The sequence below is a fragment of the Gossypium hirsutum genome, chromosome A04 (assembly GCF_007990345.1).
Source record: "Gossypium hirsutum isolate 1008001.06 chromosome A04, Gossypium_hirsutum_v2.1, whole genome shotgun sequence".
NCBI classification, from domain to species: domain Eukaryota; kingdom Viridiplantae; phylum Streptophyta; class Magnoliopsida; order Malvales; family Malvaceae; genus Gossypium; species Gossypium hirsutum.
Window position 1 is genome coordinate 8,197,546 of NC_053427.1, and position 25,070 is coordinate 8,222,615.

Genomic DNA, 25,070 nt, shown 5'->3' on the forward strand with positions numbered 1-25,070 from the left:
TATATACTAATAAAATAATAATGAAATAATAAAATATAATATAAAAATCAAATTAAAATATTAATAACGAATAATTAATTAATTAATTAATCTAAAATATCTCCAACATCATCATTCTTTGTAGATTTCTCTCTCTTCCAATTGACCATTTTGCCCTTTGTTATCTTTTAAAACTCCATTCTTGAGTCATCACTTAATTTTGGTAAAATTTCAATTTAGTCCCTCATAATTCTTCACCTATTCAATTTGGTCCTAATTCATCAATTTTTCTTGGTTTCTAATCCTTCCACCCTTAAAATATTTGCACTATTAGTCCTTTAACATTTTCATATTTACACTTTAATCCCTTAAATTTTGAGTATTTACTCTTGGGCCACAAAATTTTTCTCACTTTTACAATTTAGTCCTTTCTTGAATGAATATGTCATAATATACTTCCCAGTGACATAACTCAATTTTCCTTTTCTTGTTACTTTATTTCCTTATTTTACTCTATGAAGAGTAATATTTTACTGTAGAAATTTTCAGGGTGTTACAGGTCGGGCTACCCACCTAGGCTTGAAGGCTCGCCCAAAATTTGGGAGGGTTTAGGCGAAAATATTAGGCCCAATTAAAATATGGGCAAGGCTCAGACTTGAACATTCAAGGCCCGAGCCCAACCCGTTTTTAGGTTTATAATATTTTATATTATGTTATTTTTATATATTATGTAATTTAGAACATATTAAAAAAATAAACCTATACTAAATATATAATACTACTCTAATGTAAATATTAAAATAATATTAAGATAACTATATAAAAAACTATAAAATTATTAAAATAAAACAAATAAAATAAATATTTTTTTTAAAAAAGTAAAAAATAACTTGACAACCTTCAAGTGTTGTTCGATACGATGATGAAGCTCTTGAAAATGCAAATTGTGTCAGATCAAAGAACTCAATTTATAGATTGTTAAAAATTTATAAAATAATAATATTAAAATTCAAAAATCATGAAAACATTTCTGTAAAAATTCAAAATTGGAGAGAATTTGAGTTGGAGAGTTTACCATATTCACTGCGTATTTGTCAATGTGCTCCACCATTTTTCCCTTGAAAATTATAGAAGAGTAGGAAAATTTAAGAAAGTTGGAGAGTTATGGAAAATTTTGAGTGAGGATAAGAGAGAAATGGATGAATTTTATAGGGAAGAAGTTGATAACCATGGGAGTTGACTTCCAATTTATTTAAGTGGGTTAGTTACGATTAACATGCAAATAAAATGTTAAACTTAACACCTGTGAGTGTTGAGGTACTCTATATGTACTTTTGTAGTACTTTTCTCCTGACATGAACATCACTAAGCACATAACATTGACTGGAATCGGAGTAATCTTTCAAAAAATTTTGTATTATAAATCCTAATATAAAAGTGAAGAAAAAATCTTATGGTAGGTGTGATTTGAGTGGATTTATTCGATTTTTGAAATTGTCAATGATAATTATTTTGATTTTTTATTTTCTATTCTAACGTTGGTTTTGGATTTTTGGAACAAAATGAGTTTTATTTTATATATTTTGGGTTTCAAAATATATTTTCATAAATATTTTTTAAAATTAACATTTTCAAATAAATAAAAAATTAATCTCTTATAAATTATTTTTAATATAATATTTTCACTATTTATAATATATAATATTTATTTTTACATTATAAAAACTAAAATTAATTATAAATTAAATAAAAGCAAAATTCAATTAAGCTAATTGTAATTTGAGAAACTATCCAAACATCATGTTTATTTTTTAGGGTGGCAAAAAATATTGAGCTTGACAAGTCTCCATCTACCCTGATCTTGTAAGGGTACTATTATTTTCTTTTAAAAAAAACCCGTTGAGAATGAGTTTAGATAAAACCCACTTCATATGACAAGTCTTCATATATTTACTAAAATATCTTTTTTTTTTAAATTTAAATTTCTACTTATTTTTTATATTTTAGTTCTGATTTTATAAGAATTTATAATATCTATACTATTATTTAAGCTTGGATTAAATTAATGTCCGTTGACTCGTGACACCAACTCGATTAGAAAAATTATAAAAATATCTTTTTATAACTAAAATAAGTTATGTTATTAGATAACATTTTAGTCTTTTTATTTAAAATAATAATAAAAAAATTTGTAAAAAATTTGTACGTGGTTCGATTTGAACCCGTGCTAGTTACATTAATAAAAATTTAACTTTACCATTAAATCAAAATTTTATTTTAATTTTAGTCCCATCAATTGATTGAGTTGGTGTTACAAGTAGACCTGATCAAGGGCTGGGCCACTCGGCCTGACCCGAAGGCCTGCCCAAAAAATGAGAGGGTTCAGGCAAAAATGTAGGCCAGAAAAATGGGCTTGAACAAAAAGCGAGGCCCTTTTAGAAAATGAGCCGAGCCTCGTGTAAAATTTTTTTGGCCTGGGCCAGAGCCCGGCTCGAATTATATAATAAATATTTTATTTTATTTTTAATCATTTTTAATTTTTAATTTTACTTTTCTAATTTCACTTTCACTTTCAATTTGTGTATTGTTTTAAAAATTGTTTTAGTATAATTTTTAATTTGTTTCTTGTTTTAATATTTATTTTTATGTTTTTAAATGTATTTGATTTATTATATTGTAAATTTTTATTTAATAAAATAAATAAAAAAATTAATATGGGCCAGGTCGAGTCGGGCTCTGACTTAACAATTTTATTTTGAGCTGAGCTTGAATAATTTTTAGGCCCATATTTTGGGCCGACCCGAGCCTGGGCCTAAAATTTTACTTGGGCCCAACCCAAACAGAACCCAGTCCAACCCATGATCAGCTCTAATTACAAGTCAATTCTTGATATTATGTTTTTACTTATTTATATTTCATTGTGCTCAAAATTTAATCATTTTTTATTTGTTATTATTAATTAATTTCAAACTATACATTTCATTATACTTCTAAACTAACATCTATGTTCTAAGTATATAATTTCTATGTCCATACGCATGATAAAAATTTTAATATTTCGAATACTTTTATATATTCCATTATAATTTTTTAATTTAATAATATATAGTAAATTTTATCACATCTACAATGTGAAGCGAATGCGAGTAAAAAATGTGTGCAACGAAATAAAATACATATTTATTTATAACAAAGCTTTAATTAAAATCACAGAGTTAAAAAATAAAAGATTATAATATAATAAATATTTTGAGTTCAAATCTTGTTATTTGAAAGTATTTTTCTAGATATTATATATAAAGACACAAACTTGGTAAAAAGCTATTATAAAAAAAATACAATTGAATGATAAATTTAAAATTTTACTAGTGTAATTGACATAAATTTTTTGCTTTTTTTAAACAAAAAAATTCTCAAATAATACAACTTATTTTCTATTTTAAATACAAAAGGGCATTAAAATAATTTCCCCTAACCGAGTTAGTACCTGATTGATTCGTGACACCAACACAGTTAGAAGCTTAAATAATAGTATAAATTTAGTTTAATTTTGTAAAAATAATATTTAGTTTAATTTTGAAAAAATAAAATAAAATAAACATTAGTTAAAATTTCAAAGCTTAATGGTTATCACAGGCAAAGGTGTGATAAGGTAAGAATTGGCTACTCCATGGAATGAGTATTCCTTCCATCCAACCAAAACTGCTCTGCTTGAACATAGCATTTGAGTTTTGAACTCCACTCGCACTTCCTAAACTATGCCCTTGCTTTACATATTCACTTCAATGGTAATAATGCACTAGAAACAAGAAGGACAAGCATGCAAGTAACTTGAGATGATCCAAAAGTATATATTTATGTTTTAGAATATCCAACAATCAGATTCCAAACTCTTTTTTTTTTATGGGATAAGAGCTCAAGTATACAGATGCAGAAGTCAATATAGAAGATAAAGAGAGAAACTGTCACAGATTTTTCTCAACCTGGATTATTTGCGAGCTTCAGTTTTCTTCTGTTCTCTCGCTGTATGAACAAATAGAAATATTATCAGCTTTCAAATGAAATTGCAATATTCCTATAAAGCAGGTCACTCTGATTTTAGATTCCATATCTAATCTATGTTGCTCCGACTCTTTGTTTTTCTTGTGTCAAATAATCATGTACGACACATTTAGACATGGATATCGATAATTCGATATGACTCTCCATGTCAGCCTTCAAAAAAAATTTAGCAAAAATGAACATACCTGTGTCAGACACATCTCCGTATCCAACACTTACACCTAAGTTCAAGCAATGAAGAATCTTATACCAATTCTCTAATATAAGAAATGTTGCAGTAATAATTAACTAACCAGAAAGGGAGCATTAGAAGATGCGTGCATTATAATATAAAGGAGAGATAATAGTGACGGGAACCATACCAGCCTTCTCTTCCTCTCTCTTCTTAGCAGCTTCTGCCCTTTGTTGTCGTATCAGGGCTAAGCGCTCTGCAATAAAATACATGAATGCAAACATCAGAAAATAGGGAAGAGATGAGAAAAAGAAATGGAGGAGTTGACGTCAAGGTGATAACTTCATATTATGCTGATATAAACGTCTCCACCAAATCAGAAAAACCAACTCATTCATATTTTATACATGAAAACCGGCATAATTCATCTCTCTACCTCTTACTTCTAAACACTGAAAGACTGATCTAGATTGCTATGTGGTAAAGAAAAAAAACATATGCAGTTTTGCACCTAACCTATAAGAGACTTCCTCAGTTTTTGTTCAGTTCAACTTCCCATCATTGTTAACAAAGATATAATTAAGTTGTATTCATTTTACTACCTGAGAATATAGCACTTATGGCAGGAGTAAACCATTTTAAAAAGAACATCCAAGTAAAAGAGTTTATATTTCTCACAAATCTTTTCCCATAGACTCCTGTCATATTTTATGACCACAAATACGAGTAGACAGCAAGAGAAATCAAGTTACATATATGTACTCTCCTTAGCAATCAAGTATTTCATCAGTACCTCGATGCTCCATATAATATTTATAACATGGACAATGATCTTCTATTGATGCTTTAGGTAAAACATTTTATCATTTGTGTCACACCTATATTGAGGATGGTTTATGCACAACATATGGCACTACTATAATAACTCAAAAGGAGATGAGTTATTGTTATCATTATTTTCGTCTTCAGAGCCCTATGAATGAACATAAATTCAACCTTAGCTATACATTTTCAAATTCAGTTAACCACAAAGAAGCAAACCAGTCCACTGAAAGGACATAAAAAAGCCTTGTTTAAGTATAATGATATTTTCCAGGGCTATTGCAAGCCCATGGCAACTTCATAAACATTCAATTAGGGTTACACTACAGTTTAAACCTGATGCTAGAGACAAAACAATTCGGGAATCATATCCATTAGTTACCTAAATCTTTTCTTGCTTGTTCAGTTTTCCCTTGTTCCTGCAGCTTCATATATCGTTCATGTGCTTTTTGCTTTTCTATTTCCTCTCTGCAGTCATTAATAGTACAACAAGAGCATAATCTAAGTTCGTCTCAAAGGAAATAAGTAATTTGAATATAAAATTACATCCTTTAACAAAAAGTCATAAAAAGTATATGGGTATCTTCGAAATATGAAGATTCAAAAGCAAGAACACCATATCTTGAAGCAAATAATCAACAGCAGTTTCAATAAAAATGATGAAAAGGCTTCTACTCATGTTGAAATAACATGGAAAAATATTTAATCATATCCTGTCCCTTTTCCAACTATGATCATAATCTACAAATATTCGGTTGCAGATGAAGTGCTTATGCAATCAAAAGTTTGTGCCAGTTGGACATGATAAAGCAGTGATCAGTCAGATTCGATTAATAAAGAGAATTACAAACCTTTCACGCCTTGATAGTTCAGTTGTTCTCCCCATCTGGAACATAAATTTTCAAGTTATCAATCGAGTTATAAATTCATAAATTTATCTATGATTAAGTACGGTCTTCGTACAGCACAGGAGCATTTGTTGAACTTACATCAACATCTTTAGCTTTGACATTCCTTTGTTTGGCCAAATTTGGATTCTCAATCTCAATAAGCCCTTGAGTACCCTTTCGTTTCTGTCATGTCAGCACCAATATCAAACAGTATAAAAGGTAAATAGAACAATAAGCAATTATTGCAAATGGAACCAATGCCATTTACATTAGACCAAGAAAGGGCAAAATGTAATGACCTCGGGCTCTTCTTCTACTTCCTCTTCAGACTCTTCTTCTTCTTCTTCCTCTACTTCGGCTTCTTCCTAGAATGAAGATAAAATACCATCTCATCTACCAAGTAAAATTAAGTACAAAACACACACACACATGCACATCCATAACGTGAAGAAAGAGAAGCATAAGAACTAAGCTAATATATTCAAGAAAATAAACTAAAATTTTCAATTAAACACTCGACACAATTGATTACAAAGCATGAAAAAGAAAATAGCTATTATCAAACTTATTGCCAATATTAATGAATTCTTATTCATTTGTCATGTCCACATTATTAGAGTATTAAGCAACTCAGCTTAGGTCGGTTAACAGATTAGTTTATGTTTGTTAAGTCAGTGAGGGTTTGTTTAGCTACAGTTATTTAGTTATCAACTCCTATCAGTGTATATAAAAGCTGTGCTAATCTCTGATCAAATAATAAGAAATCACATTATTGTTTTCCAGTATGCTGCTTCTTTTTTCTTGCTTTCTTAGCTAGTTTCCTAGTTGCCAAACAGCTTTGACAGTTTGTAGCTATAGCTTTACATGGTATCAGAGCTTCTGTTTTTCCTCACGGATTTGATTCTCTACTCGACTGTGGGTTCCATGGCTCTTCCCACTAGCCCTTCATCTGTCTCAGTCATTGCACCTATGATACCTCCTGCTTCTTCCACAGATGGAGTTTTTGATAGTCAGCTCTTTTCCACCAAGAAGGTTAACATTGAGAATTCAAATTACTTGTTGTGGCAACAAGTACTGCTTGCTCTCAAGATTCACAAACTTCAGAATTTTCTTAATGTCTCCATTCTTCCTCCTCAACAGTTCACTAAGGATGTAACTGGGGTGACTAAGGAGAATCCTGATTTTGAGAGGTTTGAGCAGCAGGGCAATGCCCTTGCCTCTTGGGTCTTGTCTACTGTTAATCAAGAGGTACTCTCGCATCTAATTAGTATGGACTCTACTATTCAGATCCGGAGTACTCTTGCTAGTATCTATGGTAGTAAGATCACTTCTAGGTTAATGTTCTCTAGACGTGCTTTGCATTCTCAACGAAAAGGTGATCTCTTCTTGAAAAAGTTTTTGATGAAGATCAAGGCCTATTGTGAAAGTCTGCTAGCTGTGGTGAGGTTATTAGTGAGCATGAGCATGTTACAGCGATTCTTAATGGCCGTTCTTCAGATTTTGAGTCTGTTATTACAGTCGAGGTCCATTTCTGGCTTCGGTCCATTTCTATGTCAAGGGCGTGGTTGATCTTCAGGTTCTTGAATTCAGTGTCAACTTTGTGGCAAAACAGGTCATCTCGTTGACCACTGTTATTATCATTTCGATGCCTCATATAAAAGCACAAAATACAGAGCAACCTGAGGCAAATATGTGTAATTTTGGTGTTGGGCCTCAAGTGCAATCTTGGATGCCCTTGTTCAAGCCTCCAATGCTTGTTTTTAATTCGTCACCTGTTGCAAGTTCACAAGGTGTTTGGTCTTTTTCTCCAGGCCCTTCTCCTTCTTGGTCCAATCCATTTGGTGCAAGTTCTAAGTTGCTTGTGAGTTCTCCTGCTCTAATTCCTAGTCCTCAAGCCTATATTGCTACACCTGAAGTTGTTGGGGACAATGCTTGGTACCCTGATTCTAGCGTAACACATTATCTCACACATGCAACTGCCTCAATAGGCGATAGTGCATCAAACAGTGGTCCGTAAGGTCTATGTTGGTAATGGCAGTGCTATACCTGATATGCATGTTGGGCAATCATCTTTGCTTACTTGTTCTAGACCACTACATATACGTTCTTTGTTGATTGTTCTTGGCATAACCAAGAATCTGTTATCCGTGTCCAAGTTCACAAAGGACAATCAGGTGTTGTTTGAGTTTCTTCCCACTCACTGTCGGGTTCACAATTTGAGAAGCAGAGACGTTCTTCTCCATGGACTGGTTTCTTAATAGACTTTACAAACTGCATCTGAATGGTTCTGTTAAGGCTCCTGCTTCTTCCATTTCAGCTGAATGTTGTGTATTTGAGAAAGTTGATCCTTTAGATGTGTGGCACTCCAGGTTATGCCATCCTTGTTCTCTACACTTGTGAATGCATTGCATCACTGTAATGTTTCTTTTCAATCCAATAAAGATAACTGTGTGTGTTGCATGTCATTTGGGAAAGGAACATAAATTGTCTTTTTCTCAGTCTATGTCTGAGTACACTGCCCCTCTTCAGTTGGTAGCTGCTGATGTGTGGGGACCAGCTCCAGTTCCTTCCAATGGGTTCTCTTACCATGTTGCTTTTACTGATGCCTGCACTTGATACACTAGGGTGTATTTTTTGAAGAAGAAACTGGAAGTGCCATCCATGTTTGTTCAGTTTCAAAGACAAGCGGAAAGGCTTCTGGTTGTAAGCTTAACACTCTTCAAACAGATGGGAGAGGAGCGTTTCAAGCTTTAAAGTCTTACTTGGCACTACATGGTATTTCTCATCGACTTACCTGTCCCTATACCTCTGAACAAAATGGACTGGTTGAATGAAAGCACAGGCAGATTGTTGATAAACAAAATTGACTTACCTGTCCCTATGCTTGCTCATGCTTTCATGCCTCTGACTTATTGGAATGATGCATTTAGCAATGCAGTATCTTTGATAAACAGGTTGCCTTCTCTTCCCTTAGGAAATGTGTCACCCTATGAAAAGCTGTTTAGTGTCAAACCTAACTGTTCTTTCCTTGGAGTTTTCGGTTGTCTTTGCTTTCCTAACCTCAAACCTTATAATGCTAATAAGTTACAGTGTAGATCCACCCAATGTATTTTTCTTGGTTATTCCTCACTACACAAAGGCTATCGTTGTCGTGATAGTACTAGAAAAGTCTACGAGTCTTGTCATGTTACATTTCCTTTCAAAACTGCTTCCAAGTCTGTACCACTCCCTTCCTCTAAACCCTCACATACTTCCTCTACTTTGCTTGTTTTTCCACCGTTGTCTTCCTCTGTGACCACTTCTTCATTTTCCAACAGCTCTCGTGCATCTCTTGTCTCAGCTTCTTTACCTAAACCTTCTAGTTCCTCACCTACAGTTTCTGTGATGACATTATTGTTTTCCAGTATGCTGCTTCTACTTTCTTGCTTTCTCAGTTAGTTTCCTAGCTGCCAAACGGCTTTGACAGTTCGTAGCTATAGTTTTACACATATAAGCCAAATTCAATTTTTTTTCACCATTCCAAGCATCTAAATGTGATAACTGAAAGGTAGACCTCCAAACAAATAAAGTCCAATCCAAACTAATATTCCCTTCAAAATAAGTAATAACAAAGATGATAAGAAATAACCCAAACAGCCAAAACCCAAGAAAACTACAACATTCAACCCATCATCTACCTTACAAGAAAAGGGACCGAACATAACTTGGCAAAAGTTCAAACAAAGCATCGATTTTGGTTTTTCAAACTTCGTAGTGTTTTCTTCTTCACAAAAATCACTCTCAAGATAAGTAATCACTTCTTTTCAGGCAATATATAGCAACAATACATGATAACAACAACAGATTTCCATAAAAGAAAGTTAACTAATAACAATCAAAAACTAATTTCACCGTATATATTTTATTCTCCAAATTTATAATCACAAATGAATTAAAATTAGCATAAAAATCTTACCTTCTTAAAAGTACGGGGACGAGCAGAGGTACCAGCACCTGAAACCATTAAAACATTAGAACAAAACAAAAACAAAGTGAGATTAATGATAAAAAGTTATAAAACCACTTAAGAAAACCACAAAGAATTAAAATATTTCTTTCTGGTCTCTCAATTTGACTCAAAGCTCAAATTTTTAGCCACACTGGTTAAAAGAAACAAAAGTATTTAAACATATTAAGAAAGAAAAAAATGGAATCTAATAATTCATCCACTTAATGCAGAATCATTTCTAAGTTTCTTCAAAACTAAGACTTAAGTTTAAAAATACAAAATTTGAAATTTAAAGTACAAAAAAGAAGAAGAAGATAAAATTCAATACGATAGAACTACCAATCCAACAGTTGAAAGCTTGGTTAGATCAGATACCTTTTAAAACCGAATGGAAATACGCATAAGTACATCACATGCAAACGAATTAAAAAAATACCCAAAAAGCTTCGAATCTAACAATTCATCCTTGAAATTTCAGAGTCATATCTAAGTTCATTAAAACCCAAAACTTAAGTTTAAAAGTAGAAAATTTTTAAGTAAAAATTTCCCTATTTTCTCTATTTAGGAGCTAAAATTTCTCAATCACAGACACACACAAAAAAGAAAAATCAATACGCTAGAGCTACTGATCCAGAAGCTGAAAGCTAGGTTAGATCGAATACCAGAAAAGTGTATTACAATACGTATGAAATACGTACATGCAAAGGAATTAATTAAAAAAGTATATAAATACGTAGAAAAGGAAAGAGGCAGAGTACGTACGGAGCTCTTCAGGAGTGGAGAAGTGGCGGTGACCGGTGGGCTTGCCCTTGAATTTTCCTCTTCCCATTTTAATTTTAATTTTAATATATATTTTCTGATTAAAAATAGAAATGAAGAAGCAGTAGAAGGTGAACGTGAGACCTGAGGCCTGTGACGGGAGATTTGTTTCTTAAGTACATAATTTTATGCCTGTTAAGAATTAGATTCTTACTCTAAAGTTTAAAAAGTTTTAAAAGGGTTTATTGATATAATAAACCCTTAAACTTTTTTTAAAAAATCAATTAAACCTTTTTCAAACTTTTTGTATAATTGAGCTTCAATTAATAAAATTGACTAATTATTCTTTCGAAAAATGTTAATTGTTAGTATTTAACAGTAAATTGACACCTCAATGTTAGGTCGAAAAAAAGTTAAAAAATATTTTAAAATAAGTACAAAGAATTTGGATTAAGTGATTGGATTAAGTGATTGTTCATATTCATTTGAATCTAGATAAACATCTCTCTAGATTCATTCTAGAATTATAAAAACTGTAAATTTTTATTAAAATTCCTAAAAAGTATTAGAAATCCTAAAAAGTATTAGAAATTAATTAAAAACCTGGAAATATTATAAAATTTATAAATAATAATTCATTAAAAATTCATAAAATAATTAGAAAAAAAATAATTTATAAATATTATTAGAAATTAAATAAAACTATAAAAATTATAAAAATAAATTAGTTTTATAAAATTTCATAAAAATTATTCTTCTCATTTTGATTAAATTATTTAACTAATATAACTTATGAAAATTAAAAATGAAAGGAAAAAGTATAAAAATAATTAAGCTCTATTTTATAATATAAATTGTTGATATTCATTTTTTTGGTTTAAAATATAAAAATAACAAATTATATTTAAAAATTTTATAAAATCTTATGATTAATTAATTTCTAATATTTTTTTTATAAATTTCTAATATTTTTTATAATTTTAATGATTTTAATCATTTTTTATTTGTTTTGTAATTCTAAAATGTATTTGGACAAATGGTTGTCCTTAATCAAATGAACCTAAATAGCCATTTGTCTAGATTTATTGTGTACTTATTTTAAAAATAATTTTATGATATTTAAATTTTTTTTTGCTGACGTTGTGTCTATTAACAACAATGTTTATGTTGTCATTAAATACTAATGGTCAACATTAACTAAAGGGCCTATTTAGCCAGTTTTGTTAGTTCAATGACTCAATTGGGTGCAAAAAGTTTGAAGGGTGTAATTGATTGTTTTGAAAATGTAACATCCTATACCTGACTCGAGCACACATGACCCTCACAGCTTTGTTCTTGGGAGCGCCCATACACCCCCAAAAGGCTTCTTACCACTTAAGTATTGCTACCCCTTTATATAGTCCAGGTCTCTCTCATGCTTTGTTGATGTGGGATTCGTTTAAGGTGTTACAATCATATCTCTTAAGGATTCAACATCCTTGTTGAGGTTTGCCCCACCATCGCTCAAGAGGCATAGCGAGTGGTTCTGATACCAATAAATGTAACACCTTAAACCCGGCCTAGAAGTTATATCTAGATTTGGTAATGTTATTATAAGTTCGTTTAAAAACCCAAAATTCGTTGATTTTGAAAAGACATCATTAGATTTTGTCACGTGAAAATCCAACTTGTTTGAAAACACATCTTAGTTTTCTGTTTTTGTAAAATGTTGTTTGTTTACACTTTCTAAAACGTTTTACAGTGAAATTCTTAATGCATTAGGTTTTTAAAAATATCATTTGTTGTTTTGAAAATTCATTGCTTCACAGGCAAACTGAGCGTCATCAATAAAAACGGTTTAAACAATTTTAAATGGAAAACAATAATAAAGTCCAAAACCAAAACAGTCCCAACTGTCTAAACAATTCAAACTTTACAAAAAACCTTAATTCCAAATTTAAGTAAATCAAATATACTAAATTATTAAAACCGAGCTCCCGTTACATCGATCTGCCTAAGTCTGATGGTTACCTGAAAGTGTCAAACAACCAAAAAGTGAGTTTTTTGAAACTCAGTGTGTAACATACAAATTTTTAACAGCATAAATTAGCTAGACAAAAAATATCAAAAATAGAACATATCAGAGTAATACATATGCATAAATATAATCCTACTTCCATCAGCTACACACCAACTCCGATCATCCCAGCACACCATATGGGGTATGAAACACCCATCCAACCCTACACACCACTCAGTGTCGATATGACACTTTTCAGAATATTTGCAGCTTACCTTCCAAATCAATAGGCGAATTATCGCTGTATATAGAAATAGTTGTGGCTGTGCCACCAGATATGGTAGATAATCAAACTGCTCACATTTCCTCCAATACATAAATCTCGTCCCAAATGCAAATACAGAACTAACAAGTATCAAATATGTTTATAATTTACATGCTTATCGTGACAGATACTGTAACGACCCTATAGTCAAGGGTGACTGAAAGTAAATTCTTGGAACTTCATTCCCGTAAATCAGACTCGTAAATATTTATTATAAATATTTACGAAGTTAGTTGTGAAGTTAATTAGGTTTCGATTAAGTAAATTTGCATGAATTAAAAGTTATTATAGTATAAGGACTAAATCGCATATAGAGTAAAAGTTCAATTATAGATTAAAAATCAATTGAGGGATTAAAGTGGTAATTATACCTTTATATTGGGCAGTGGACGGCATTAATGGGGTATTTATATATATAATAGTTAATATATATATGTTATATATTATGAATTATAAAATGAAATTAATATATATAAAGATTATAATAATAATAAAAGTAATAATAATAAAAGAAAGAATAAAGAAAAAGAATTATAAAGACATGCAAAAGTTTGAGAAAGAAAAGAAAGAAGATAAGAAGGGTTAACGCATAGCCTAGGGACTTTTAGGGTTCAAACTTCAATTGGTTAGTCAATTTAGTCTCTTTTCTTGTAATTTTTATATTTTTGGAATTTTGGTGTTTAGTACTAACCGGCCTATGTTGAAATTTTAGCAATTATTAAGATTCTAAATGTTGTTAATGTTGAATAGTTTTAGTATTAGGGATTAAATTGATAGATTTTTAAGCTAGAAATGAAAAAGGATTAAATTGTAAAACAAATAGTAAATTTTGAGCAATAGGGACTAAATTGTAAAAAAATTCAAAATTTAGGGGTTTAATTGAAAGTAAGGAGTTAAATTTAGTTTAAAGTGAAATTTGTATGAGAATATAGTATTAAATATAAAGAATAAAAATTAGTCTCCATTTAGGGAATAAATTGAAATTTAAGCAATTATTGAGTAAAAATTGAAATACTCAATGTGAAATTAAATTGTGTTGTATTGATGTATTTTAATTGTTTTAATTCCATAGCTAACGTCGTACTGAAATCCTCGACTAAAAAGGGTAAGGATAAAATTGACGTCGAATAGCTCGGAATCCACGGTTTGTATTTCTATAAATTCGAACCTAGTTGCCAATTATTAGAATTCGATTTAATGCATTTGGTAAGTGTGTGAGGTGAGTATTTGGCATTTTGATAGTTGATTGAAATGGATTGAATTGGTACATACATTATGAATGTATTGATTATTTGAATTGAAATGAATATATATACAAATATGAGAATTGGATATTGGTTGAATTTGAAATGTGAAATTAAACTCTATTAACTGTATCGGGCTGAGTTGGATATAGATGGCATGCCATAGGATAAGAAGAGTTTAGAGATTTCTTCAACTTTGAGTCGATGAGGTACTAGGTTCCAATTTACTTCGATTTAACCAATGAGACACTAGGTGTCAATTTATATAGCGCTGGGCGCAGTTATTACTTCAGATTCATTCGATAAGGCACTGGGTGCCAAACTGGTGTGTTGGTTGGATCCGTGTATCCGTCTGAGTCCGAATCATGTTAATAGGGGTAAATAAATAATAAAGTTCTATAATTGATATTGAAATGGCATGGTATGAGAAATGGAAGTGATATAGTGAATTGAAAATAGAATGTGAAATATGTTGTAAATACATGGAATATATGAGTTATATACTCATGAACTGAATATGGAATGGATAATGTTATTGTTTAATTGAAATGTGGATTGATATGTGAAAAGCTATTTATATAGCTAGAAATGTGTATTGAGATATTTGTTAAACAAAACAAATATGATAGCATGTGAAATTGAAATAATGGTATATGACAAATACAAGCTTAGACAACATTATGTTCATATAATTCAAATTATGCATTTTTGTATCATTATATTCTTAATTGTTCAGATTATAGAAATATCACTGAGTTTTACTCAATGTACGGTTTTGTTTTCCGTGCACAGGTTAGGTACTTCACTTTTGATAGTCGATTTAGATCCAGCAACAATCCCGACTCAAATGTGGTTATGTTTATCTTTTATGTTGGCATGTACCTAGGATGTCTAGTTGATAGTTATTTGTGGATGAATTGTAAATGAAGCATAAGTGTTATGTTGGTTTGGTATATATATATGTAACCATGTGTTTTTGTTTGAAGCCATAATATGGTATGTTGAATTGAACCAATGCTTTTACTCAATGGTTTGGCATATTTGTAATTTTGATTTGAATGATACATTGATGATATGTTTTGATGATATAAATGTGGTACCAATGAGGGTATATTACTTAGGCACTAGGATGATTATTTTGGGCATGTTCTGAATGTGTTTGATCATGGTTTGAATAGGTTAAACGAATGGTTTTTGAGTTGCTTAATGCCCAAGCAAGTAGAAAATGGTAAACTTGTAGTTTAAGGCACATTTTAGGTCCACATGGCCAGACACAGGCATGTGACTTGGCCGTGTGAGACACACAGCTAGCACACGGGCATGCGAGGCCATTTCAAAGGGTACACGGCTTGGCACACGGGCATATGGCTTGGCTGTGTGACCCAATTCAGTGAGTTACACGGGCACAATCATGGGCTGGGACACGGCCAGGCACACGGGCGTGTGACTTGGTCATGTGAGTCACATGGCCTGGCCACACGGCCGTGTGACCCCTACTGTGAAAATTTTTGTAATTAATTTCCTAAACTTTTAGAATTGTTTCAAATTAGTCCCTACCTATTTTTAAACTATTTTTAAGGTCCCGTAGACTCGTAATAAGGGTTGTGAGAGTAGCTTTTACTCTGAATTGGAATGGATTAGCAAACCTATATTAGGTGTATTCTACTAAAATTATCGAAGATAAATTAAAAAGATAATCGTAGACGGGGTACGGACTAATACTTTGATGCTAATGATTGGAATAGTCTTGTATGTATCCGAATTCGGACATTCTAGAAGGGATAAATAGTGATAAGAGTGTAGACAGTGGAAGACCAAGTTTAGAAATGCATAGCATAATTTATTATTCGAATGTATAATAATCTAGCATGAAAGTATTAGATTGTCGTAATCTGCCCCTGCATATTACAATGTTATTAGTTAATTTATATGTTGATTATGATTGAATTAATTGTTTGATTTGTTAGTAATACTCGTGACCTTAAACCATCGTCGGAGAGGGGTTAGGAGTGTTACAGATATAGAAAATACATAATGTTTTCTTCAGATCGTACAAAGTATATTATAGATTTATTCATATCATTTTAGTTCAGATATGTGAATAAATATTTAAGTTGACACTAGCAAATGGCCATAATTCATGCTTTATGGCTTAATTAATAAAATACAGACCCTATAGAAGGCTTACATTTGATCGAAATGTTGTTTATGACCTCAAGGAAAATTTTAGAATTTTGGTCCCAGACGTCCGTGTGGCGCACATGGTCCATTGGCCTAGACCGTGTAGCTCAACAGTTTGCACATAGCTTGTCACACGATCGTGTGATGTCGGAAGAGTAGTTTTTCAGCTTTCGCTGCTCGTTGTTTTTCATGTTTTCCGTTACACACCTAATTCAATTTTTGCTGCAAATCCAAAGACGAACTCCTAGTACCTATAACCACTATTCAAATGAAATAATTTATAGATTTCCTTCAAATCCAAATGCTAAACTTAATCCAACATCGGTGCTTAAACTTCAACATTGAAAATTCAACTACAATAGCAACAAATTCAGCCATTTACCCTCGAAAGCAACAAATTCACTCAACTAAATCATTAGAGGTGCACCTACTGTGTCAGTATTCTCCCCTAATCGATCATTAACAATGAATAAACACTGTCAAATAATCTCTTCACTTAAAAAGAAACCCCTAATTACTCATCAAAAACAAAAATAACCATTTACCCTAGCTTGAATACTTACCGAAATAGAACAATAAGGATAGAATTGAAAGTCAACGATTTATGAACAGAGCAAAATTGACGAAATAGCAGCAAGAAAACCAAAATCAAACTTGAATTCACTTGGCAAAGAAAAATAGCAAAAACAGCGGTAGATAAAGGAAACAAGAAAAAGTAAAAAGAAGAAATGTGGGGAGATGAAGCAAATTTTATTTTTAACTTATCCTAATCTGTTACCCTTAGAAATTGTAGGACAGGCCATATGTGAACTATTGAGCCACACGATCTGGGCCAATTGGGCCGTGTGGGCCACAAGGGCGTGTGTGAGACTATGTGCCAGATCGTGTGGGCCACATAGGCTGGCCATTTAGGCCGTGTGGGCGCAAAATTCTAAATTTTTTCTAGGGTCGTAAACAACGTTTGGATCGAATGTAAGCCTTTTGTAGGGTCGATTTGTTATTAATTAAGTCATAAAGCATGAATTCTAGTCATTTGCTAGTGCCAAATTAGGTATTTGTTCACATGTCTAAAATGAAATGATATGAATGAATCTATAATATGCTTTGTGAAGAAAAATGTTATGTATTTTCTATATTTGTCACGATAAGCATGTACATCATAAACATATTTGATAGATATTAGTTCTTTATTTGTATTTGGGACGGGATTTATGTATTGGAGGAAGTGTGGGCAGTTTGATTATCTACCATATCTTGTGGCACAACCACAACTATTTTTGTATACGGCGATAGTTCGCCTATTGATTTGGCAGCTAAGCTGCAAATATTCTAAAAAAATGTCATACCAACACTAAGTACTGTGTAAGGTTGGATGGGTGTTTCATACCCCATATCATGTGTTAGGATGGTTGGAGTTGTGTGTAGCAAATGGGGTAGGATTATATTTCTGCATCTGTACTGCTTTGATATGTACTGTTTTTGATATTTCTATCTGGCTAATTTCTATTGTTAAAAAAAATTGTATGTTACACACTAAGTTTCAAAAAACTTTCCTTCTGATTGTTTGACTCTTTCAGGTAACCCTCAGACTTAGGCGGATTGGTGTAACGGGAGCTTGGTTTTAATAATTTGGTATATTTGATTTTATTAAATTTGGAATTAAGGTGTTCTGTAAATTTTGGATTGTTTGGACACTTGGAACTGTTTTATTTTTGGACTTTATTATTGTTTTTCCATTTAAAATTGTTTAAACCGTTTTTATTGATGACGCTCGGTTTCCCTACAAAGTAATGGATTTTCAAAACAACAATGGTGTTTTTCAAAATCTAATGCATTAAGAATTCCACTGTAAACTTATATGTTTTAGAAAGTGTAAACAAACAATGTTTCACAAAAACAAAAAACTAAGATGTGTTTTCAAACAAGTCAGATTTTCACGTAACTTAAGCTAACAACACATTTTTCAAAATCAATAAATTTTGTGTTTTTAAACGAACTTGCAGTAAAATCACCAGATTTGACCATAACGTCTAGTCCGGGTTTGGGGTGTTACATTTCATGGTATCATAGTCAAGTTTTATAACATGTTTTACAACTATATATATTTTTTAAAAGATAAAATAAAATCAATTTTTAACCAACTAATCAAATTTTTTCCTATAGTTTAAACTCATCTACAAGCTTTCTAGAGAAAAACTAACATATTCCTTACGTACACAGAGACTAAAAAACGAGACCTTAAGTAAAAATATCAAGCATTTAACCACCCAACCAATACACATCACATGAAAACAACCAACTACTCAAAATCTAAATTCTTGGGGTGTTACAATAATTCAATTTAACAATTAATACATGCTATGAAGTTCATAGTCTGTTCATAACATGTTTTACAATCATAATAGGGTTTAATATGAGCTTATGAAAGTTCTTTTGATACCCGAGATTGAATAAGGACTAAAATGTAAATTTTGAAAATTAATGGGCTAATACCGCAACTTCAAAGGTTCCAGGTCGTGACACGGCTTATTGACTATCCCTCGTCACGATGTTAAGAACTCAATGTTGTGAAGTGGCTAACTGTGTAACGATTCAAAAAGTTAGTGATGTCGAAAAATATAATTTCAAAACCCAATTTTCATAAACTGAAGTCATAAATATTAGAGAGTTATTATATAAGTGAATTGAATTTTGGATAAGTAATTTAGTCAAAATTGTGTTTAATTAGGGTGTACGGACTAAATTGTAAAATACAATCATTATGAATTTTTAAGTAGAAAGGAATTAATAACCTAAATTTTAATTAACCTAAGGTTTAAAATAGCAATTTGACCTTGCTATTATATAGCTAGTGGAGGATAATTAATTGATTTTAAATAAAATTTATTGACTAAATTAAAGTTAAATAAATAATATTATATACATATAAAGAGATAGTGGAAGAAGAAGAATAATTTCATCATCTTCTTCTTCCAAGACTTGAAACAAAAAAGAAGGAAAAACTTAAGAAACGATTGAAGGTTCAACCTTAACTGGTATGTTCAAATTAGCCATTTTTCTTGTAATTTTTATATTTTTAAGATAATGAGAGCTTGATTTAGTTAGCCCATGTATCAATTTGTAAAAAAGTTAAAGTTTTAAAAAATTTTCATTGTTGATTTCTTGGAGTTTTAGATGTTAAATTGATATATTTTAAGCTTAGATGTGAAAAAAGGTCTAAATCATAAAGCTTAATTGATGGTTTAGTACATTAAGGACTAAAGTGAATAAAATGTGAAATTTACTATAGAAATAAGAAATATGAGGTCCCTAATAAAAAATAGTGAAATCGAATTTCAATTCAGAGTTTTAAATTGAGAATTATGTTAGTCCCGATTTTAGGGGCTAAATTGAATAAATTTAAAAACTTGTATAATTTCATAATTAATTGGGAATTGGTTGATTATTAATAGTACTATATGTTTTATGTTAATCTGTAGCTAACATTAACCAGGATTCGTCGAGAACGAAAGGAAAATCCAAAGTCGTCAACAAGTAGCTTGAAATTTTGGTTTGTATTTCTATTATTTGGAACTCATTTAATTACTATATATTCATGTTATTTTACATTACATATTGTTGAGGTCAGTCATTATTGAATTGAATTATTAAGGATTAGATTGAATATCAAGACAAGGACTAAATAGAATAGAATAGAAAATGGTATGGATTGATTGATATGTGATAATTGGTTTGAAATTGAGTTGTTATATGATGTTTATACAATGTTTATAATGAATTGGATTTTGATTGTGAATGTGGTTGAGAGTGTATGTTGAATTGAGTTGTGTAATGGTATTAAAATTTGAAACTGCGTACTGGTTGAATATAGGAAAAACGAGTACAATATGGAATGTTGAATGGTATGAAATGTATTGATACTGAGGTTGAATTGTAATAAATGGTTACAATGTATAGTGATTCGGTGTTACCTTAATAACGATATTGAGTATCGTTGAATTAGTTGGCATGCTTTAGGTTAAAAAAAATCATTGCTGGGCCATTCGAGATGGTAATATATTGTATAGTGCAAACCATCATTGTCTGACCACTCAGGATGATATAATGAATATAGGTAGTGAAAGGCATTGTTGCTAGACAACCTGGGGTGATGGATCTGTGTATCCATACCGAGTCCGTGTTATGTTAATAGGGGATATAAACTATGAATTGGATGAATGTTGATTAAAAACATGTAAATGTTATTAAATATTACTACACGTGTATAAATAAGATATTCGTTTGTTGATATCATGCGAAAGATCATGTGAACTGATTAAACAGGTTGAGGGTTGATATGAAAGATAATGAATGGTTTGATTCGAATTGGTAATGTAATGTGATGTGATGAAATGTGGCAAAACTGAATAAATATGTAATGTCATTAGTATTGAGATGTTGATATGTTATGTTCATTAGCTTATTTGGTTGAAGTAATACACATGTAATTCATATAATGCATAATTGAGTAAATGTTAATACTTTTATGTGATAATTGATATAAATTGAATTGCCTATGAATTGAATGTTCCATGACAAGTTAGTATGTATGTATATTGAATTAAGGAACTTGCATGAATATAAGCATGTTATATTGTATTGGAACGTGTTTGGCATGAAATTAGTTTGTGACTTGTTTTAAGTTAAATTGAAGTAGATACATATATGATTTATATTGTTTAATTGTTTTGAATCATAGATTTACCACTGAATATTTTGCTTAGCATACAATTTTTGTTTTCTTCATGTGTCGGTAGAGTAGATCTTCAATAGTTCGAGTGGCCATCTCAGCATCCGACGATCGATTCCCGACTTAACAAAGTTTGTCTTAGCTTTATTTTGTGTTAAGAAGGGCATGTACCTAGGTTGAGTCATTTTGGTACAAACTATGTTTATATGCTTTTATATGTTATAATGTTGATTTATTTATTTGGTCAAATGAAAGTATCTTGTAAATAGACTTGAATGTGTTTTGATCTGGAATGAAATGTTATAAAAGTGGATGAATTTAGCGAACTAGAAGAGAATGAGAATTAGAATTGGAATGAGAATGAGAATGGTTAGAATTAATTGTTTTAAATGGTGTAGGCTTAATAGTACATAAGGTTTTAAATGGTATGAAATGATGCTAAAGAGTTAGAATTATTGGTTGGCTGATGTTGGTGTGCACTTGGAAATTTGTTGTTAAAATTACAATTTGTGATTTATGGTAATATTTTAGAGTTTGTATGTGACGTAGTGATGTTGAACGCACGTCGTCACAATGAGCTTTGAAATTTTAAGTTATTGCGACGAGGAACCTTGACATTGTAACACGGACGTGTGGGCCACACAGGCTAGGCTAGTGAAGCCACGTGGGCCCAATTTCTATAAATTTTGCTTAAGGTTGTAAATGAAATACGATTCGAGGTTAGCCATTTTGTAGGGTATGTAATGTGATACGTATGACTGTTAAATGTGAAATATGGTATTTTGTCTCCGTATATGCTACTTTCAAAAGCATGGTAGTATGATATGATATGTAAGCATGTTGAGTTTTGTGATGGCATGTTTCTGTTCTACCATGTTTGTATATGAACATGTGAAATCTGATTATGTTGTTCTGTTTAATTCTAAGACTACTATGTGATTATACTTGTGACATTGTAACAAAACTGATTTGCTTTTGTCAATATTTGATACATCTTTTCTTCAAAGTGTGGAATCCCATGCCTTCTATTTCCTATGTAATACATATTTGCATGTCTTACATACTTTTCATTTAGATTCTGTATTTGCATGCCATATTGCATTGCGTGGGGTTGGGATATTTTTTGAAGGAGGAAGTGTTGGTAGTTTAAATACATATTAATAATCCATCATTGTAACATCCCCCTACCCGAGACCGTCGCCGGAGTTGAGCAGGAGACATTACAAAACATATCTTAGCACTTAAACAATTTTCGTAGTAAACTATCCATCTGCATCACGGTCGCTAAAAAATCATATCTCGAGTTACGAAACTCGAAATATAATTCTGTAAATTTTCCCTGAAAATAGACTCGTATATCTACTAACTAATTTTTTTCTAGTATTTTTGGTCAGGCCAATTAGTACAGTTTATTAGAAAAAGTCTCCCCTGTTTCAGGGTTCAGCTACTCTGACCCTTGTGCACTACGAATCAAATTTCTTCCTGTACAGAAATCCAATGACTATTCCATTTGTTTCAATTAAAAATAGACTCAATAAGGAATCCATACAAATAAAGTTTGAGTCCTAATTCTTAATACACAATTTATGGTGAATTTCTAAATTCAGAACAGGGAATCCAGAAATTGTTCTAACCCTGTTTCACCAAAACGTAAATATCTCATAAAATACAACTCTTTTGCCTATTTTATTTCTTCCATATAAAAATAGATTCATTAAGATTCAATTAAAAATTTTATTCATTATCTAATTCACTTTATAATATTTTTGGTATATTTTCAAAGTTGGAATACCGCTACTATCCAAATCTGTTTTAGTATAAAATGTTGATAACTAAGTTTATTCATTTCTTCTCTCTACAATATTTACCAACACTTCCTCTTATTACTCTTCACTAACATATCAACACATACCATACTTAAGGTTTTGGTAACATTTACAAAACATACCAAAATATCACTTAACAACTTAAATACTTTCAAAATGACCAAAAGACATCCTAGGTACAATGCCATTTTCCAAAAAGATAGAAACTTCACCAATTTGAGTTTGGGGATCGGCTTGTATGCTGAGTTCTTATACTTTCGTACCTAGCCTGCGCACAGAAACAAACTGTACGCTGAGAATACTCTCAGTGGTATTTCTATAAACAATAGCTTAATTAACTTTAAAACATGGTAGTTCAAACACATCATTGCTATTATTCAATATCAATCAGTACTTTAATAACCTTTACTTTATTTACCCTTATTAACATAACTCAGACACTGACGGATACACGGATCCAACCTACACTCCGGGATAAGCACATAGTGCTTCATCGAAATAAATCTGGAACTTTAACATTATAGTACACAAAGTACTTCATCGGAACAAATCCGAAACTTTAACAGTAGTCGACACATAGTGTCTCATCGACTCAATGTCGAAATATCCCAATACTTTCAATTCCTATGCCATGTCAACTTTATCCGACTAGCCCGACACTGTTAATAGGGTATTCAAAATCACATTCATTTCAATATGATAAAAATACTTACCTCATTCACATTTTCATACAATATAAATATCAAATATAACAATAACGATTAAGCTCGGTTTATAGAAATACAAACCACTATTTATCGAATTTAATCGATATCTTCGTTCACTTTCTCTTTTCCCTTCTTTGATGACATATCCGGTGCTACTTTTGCTACTAACAATCATACAATTAAAAATCATCAATATATTAATTCATAAAACACATTTTCACTTTCTACCAAACTTTTACAAAAATGCCAATTTCGTCCTTTTTCCATTACTAATATTTTTTTCTTTAACTTAAGCTTCATATTCTCTTTTAATCAACTCATTAACAATTTCTAACTCATAAAATTCATTATAAAACATAAATTTTGATCTCTATTCAACTTAGTCCTTATTTAAACCTAGCTTAGAAATTCCTTTAACTAATCACTTCTAACTTCAATTTCTATCAATTGTTACCATAAAACCTCAATTTATTCAACTAAATCAATATCTAAAAGTTCTCTATTTTTCTTCATTTTAACCTCATACATGTAGAATTTTGAATTAGGCATCCATAAATATAAAAATCATAAGAAAATGAGCTAAAACAACTTACCAATCAAGCTTTAAGTCCTTAAACCTTAAATTTCCCTTTTCTATTTCTTTCTTTCTTTCCTTCTTTCTTTCTCACGTTTGCTCTATGTAACTTTTCTATCTTTCTTTCTTTTTTTTAACTTACTCATAAATCTATATTCAATATAATAATTTTAATAATATAATATTATTCTAATAAAATAACTTAATCTATAAGAAAAACTACTTTAACACATTTAATATCTTTACCAACTATTACACATGTTATTCAATATTAACACACACATGTCACTTAGGGTCTAATTGCTAGATTAGTCCCTTTATTAATCTTTAATCTATAATTAAACTTTTATTCCTTATGCAATTTAGCCCTTTAAACTAAATTCAAGCTACTTCACTTAATCAAACATGAATCAACCACTCAACTATAATTCATAAATATTTCTAATAAATATTAATGAATTAATTTCACGGAAACAGTACTCAAGACTCAATTTCCGATACCGTAACTTTCAGTTCATTACAATCATTGCCGGACAACTTAGAGTGGTGGGTCATCGTTGTCGAACAACCTGGGATAACTTAATTGGTAGTTTAACCATATATCTGTTCTGACAGCTTGACTGCAATACTGGTGGATTGACCACACTTATTTGATTCTGGTGGATTACTACACTATTTTAGGCAGCTTGACTGCATTATTCTAAAAAGTGACATACGGTCACTTAAAGGTGTGTGGGGTTGGATAGGTATTTATTTACCCTAATTAGTGTGTAGGGATGGACAGAGTTGGTGTGTAGCGAATGATGGTAGGAT

At 31.1% G+C, this 25,070-nt stretch overlaps 1 protein-coding gene across 1 annotated transcript; it reads right to left on the reverse strand.

The window, feature by feature from the left end:
- Nucleotides 1-3,816: 3,816 nt before the first annotated feature.
- LOC121227916 (28 kDa heat- and acid-stable phosphoprotein) lies at nt 3,817-10,872 on the reverse strand. Its single transcript, XM_041110860.1, has 8 exons — nt 10,676-10,872; nt 9,881-9,918; nt 6,225-6,290; nt 6,025-6,108; nt 5,887-5,921; nt 5,418-5,503; nt 4,404-4,469; nt 3,817-4,002 (listed from the first exon to the last, which is right to left on the reverse strand). The coding sequence occupies exons 1-8, from the start codon at nt 10,740-10,742 to the stop codon at nt 3,968-3,970; spliced, it is 477 nt and encodes a 158-aa protein (XP_040966794.1). The 5' UTR covers nt 10,743-10,872; the 3' UTR covers nt 3,817-3,967.
- Between the last annotated feature and the right edge of the window lie 14,198 nt (nt 10,873-25,070).

Excerpts from the sequence above, each read along its gene's own strand:
- LOC121227916 (XM_041110860.1), bottom strand. The coding sequence starts at position 10,742 with ATGGGAAGAGGAAAATTCAAGGGCAAGCCCACCGGTCACCGCCACTTC. Across the intron at positions 6,291-9,880 it reads GTCCCCGTACTTTTAAGAAG|GAAGAAGCCGAAGTAGAGGA; the intron begins GTAAGATTTTTA and ends TCTTCATTCTAG. Across the intron at positions 5,922-6,024 it reads TCAAAGCTAAAGATGTTGAT|ATGGGGAGAACAACTGAACT; the intron begins GTAAGTTCAACA and ends TTTATGTTCCAG.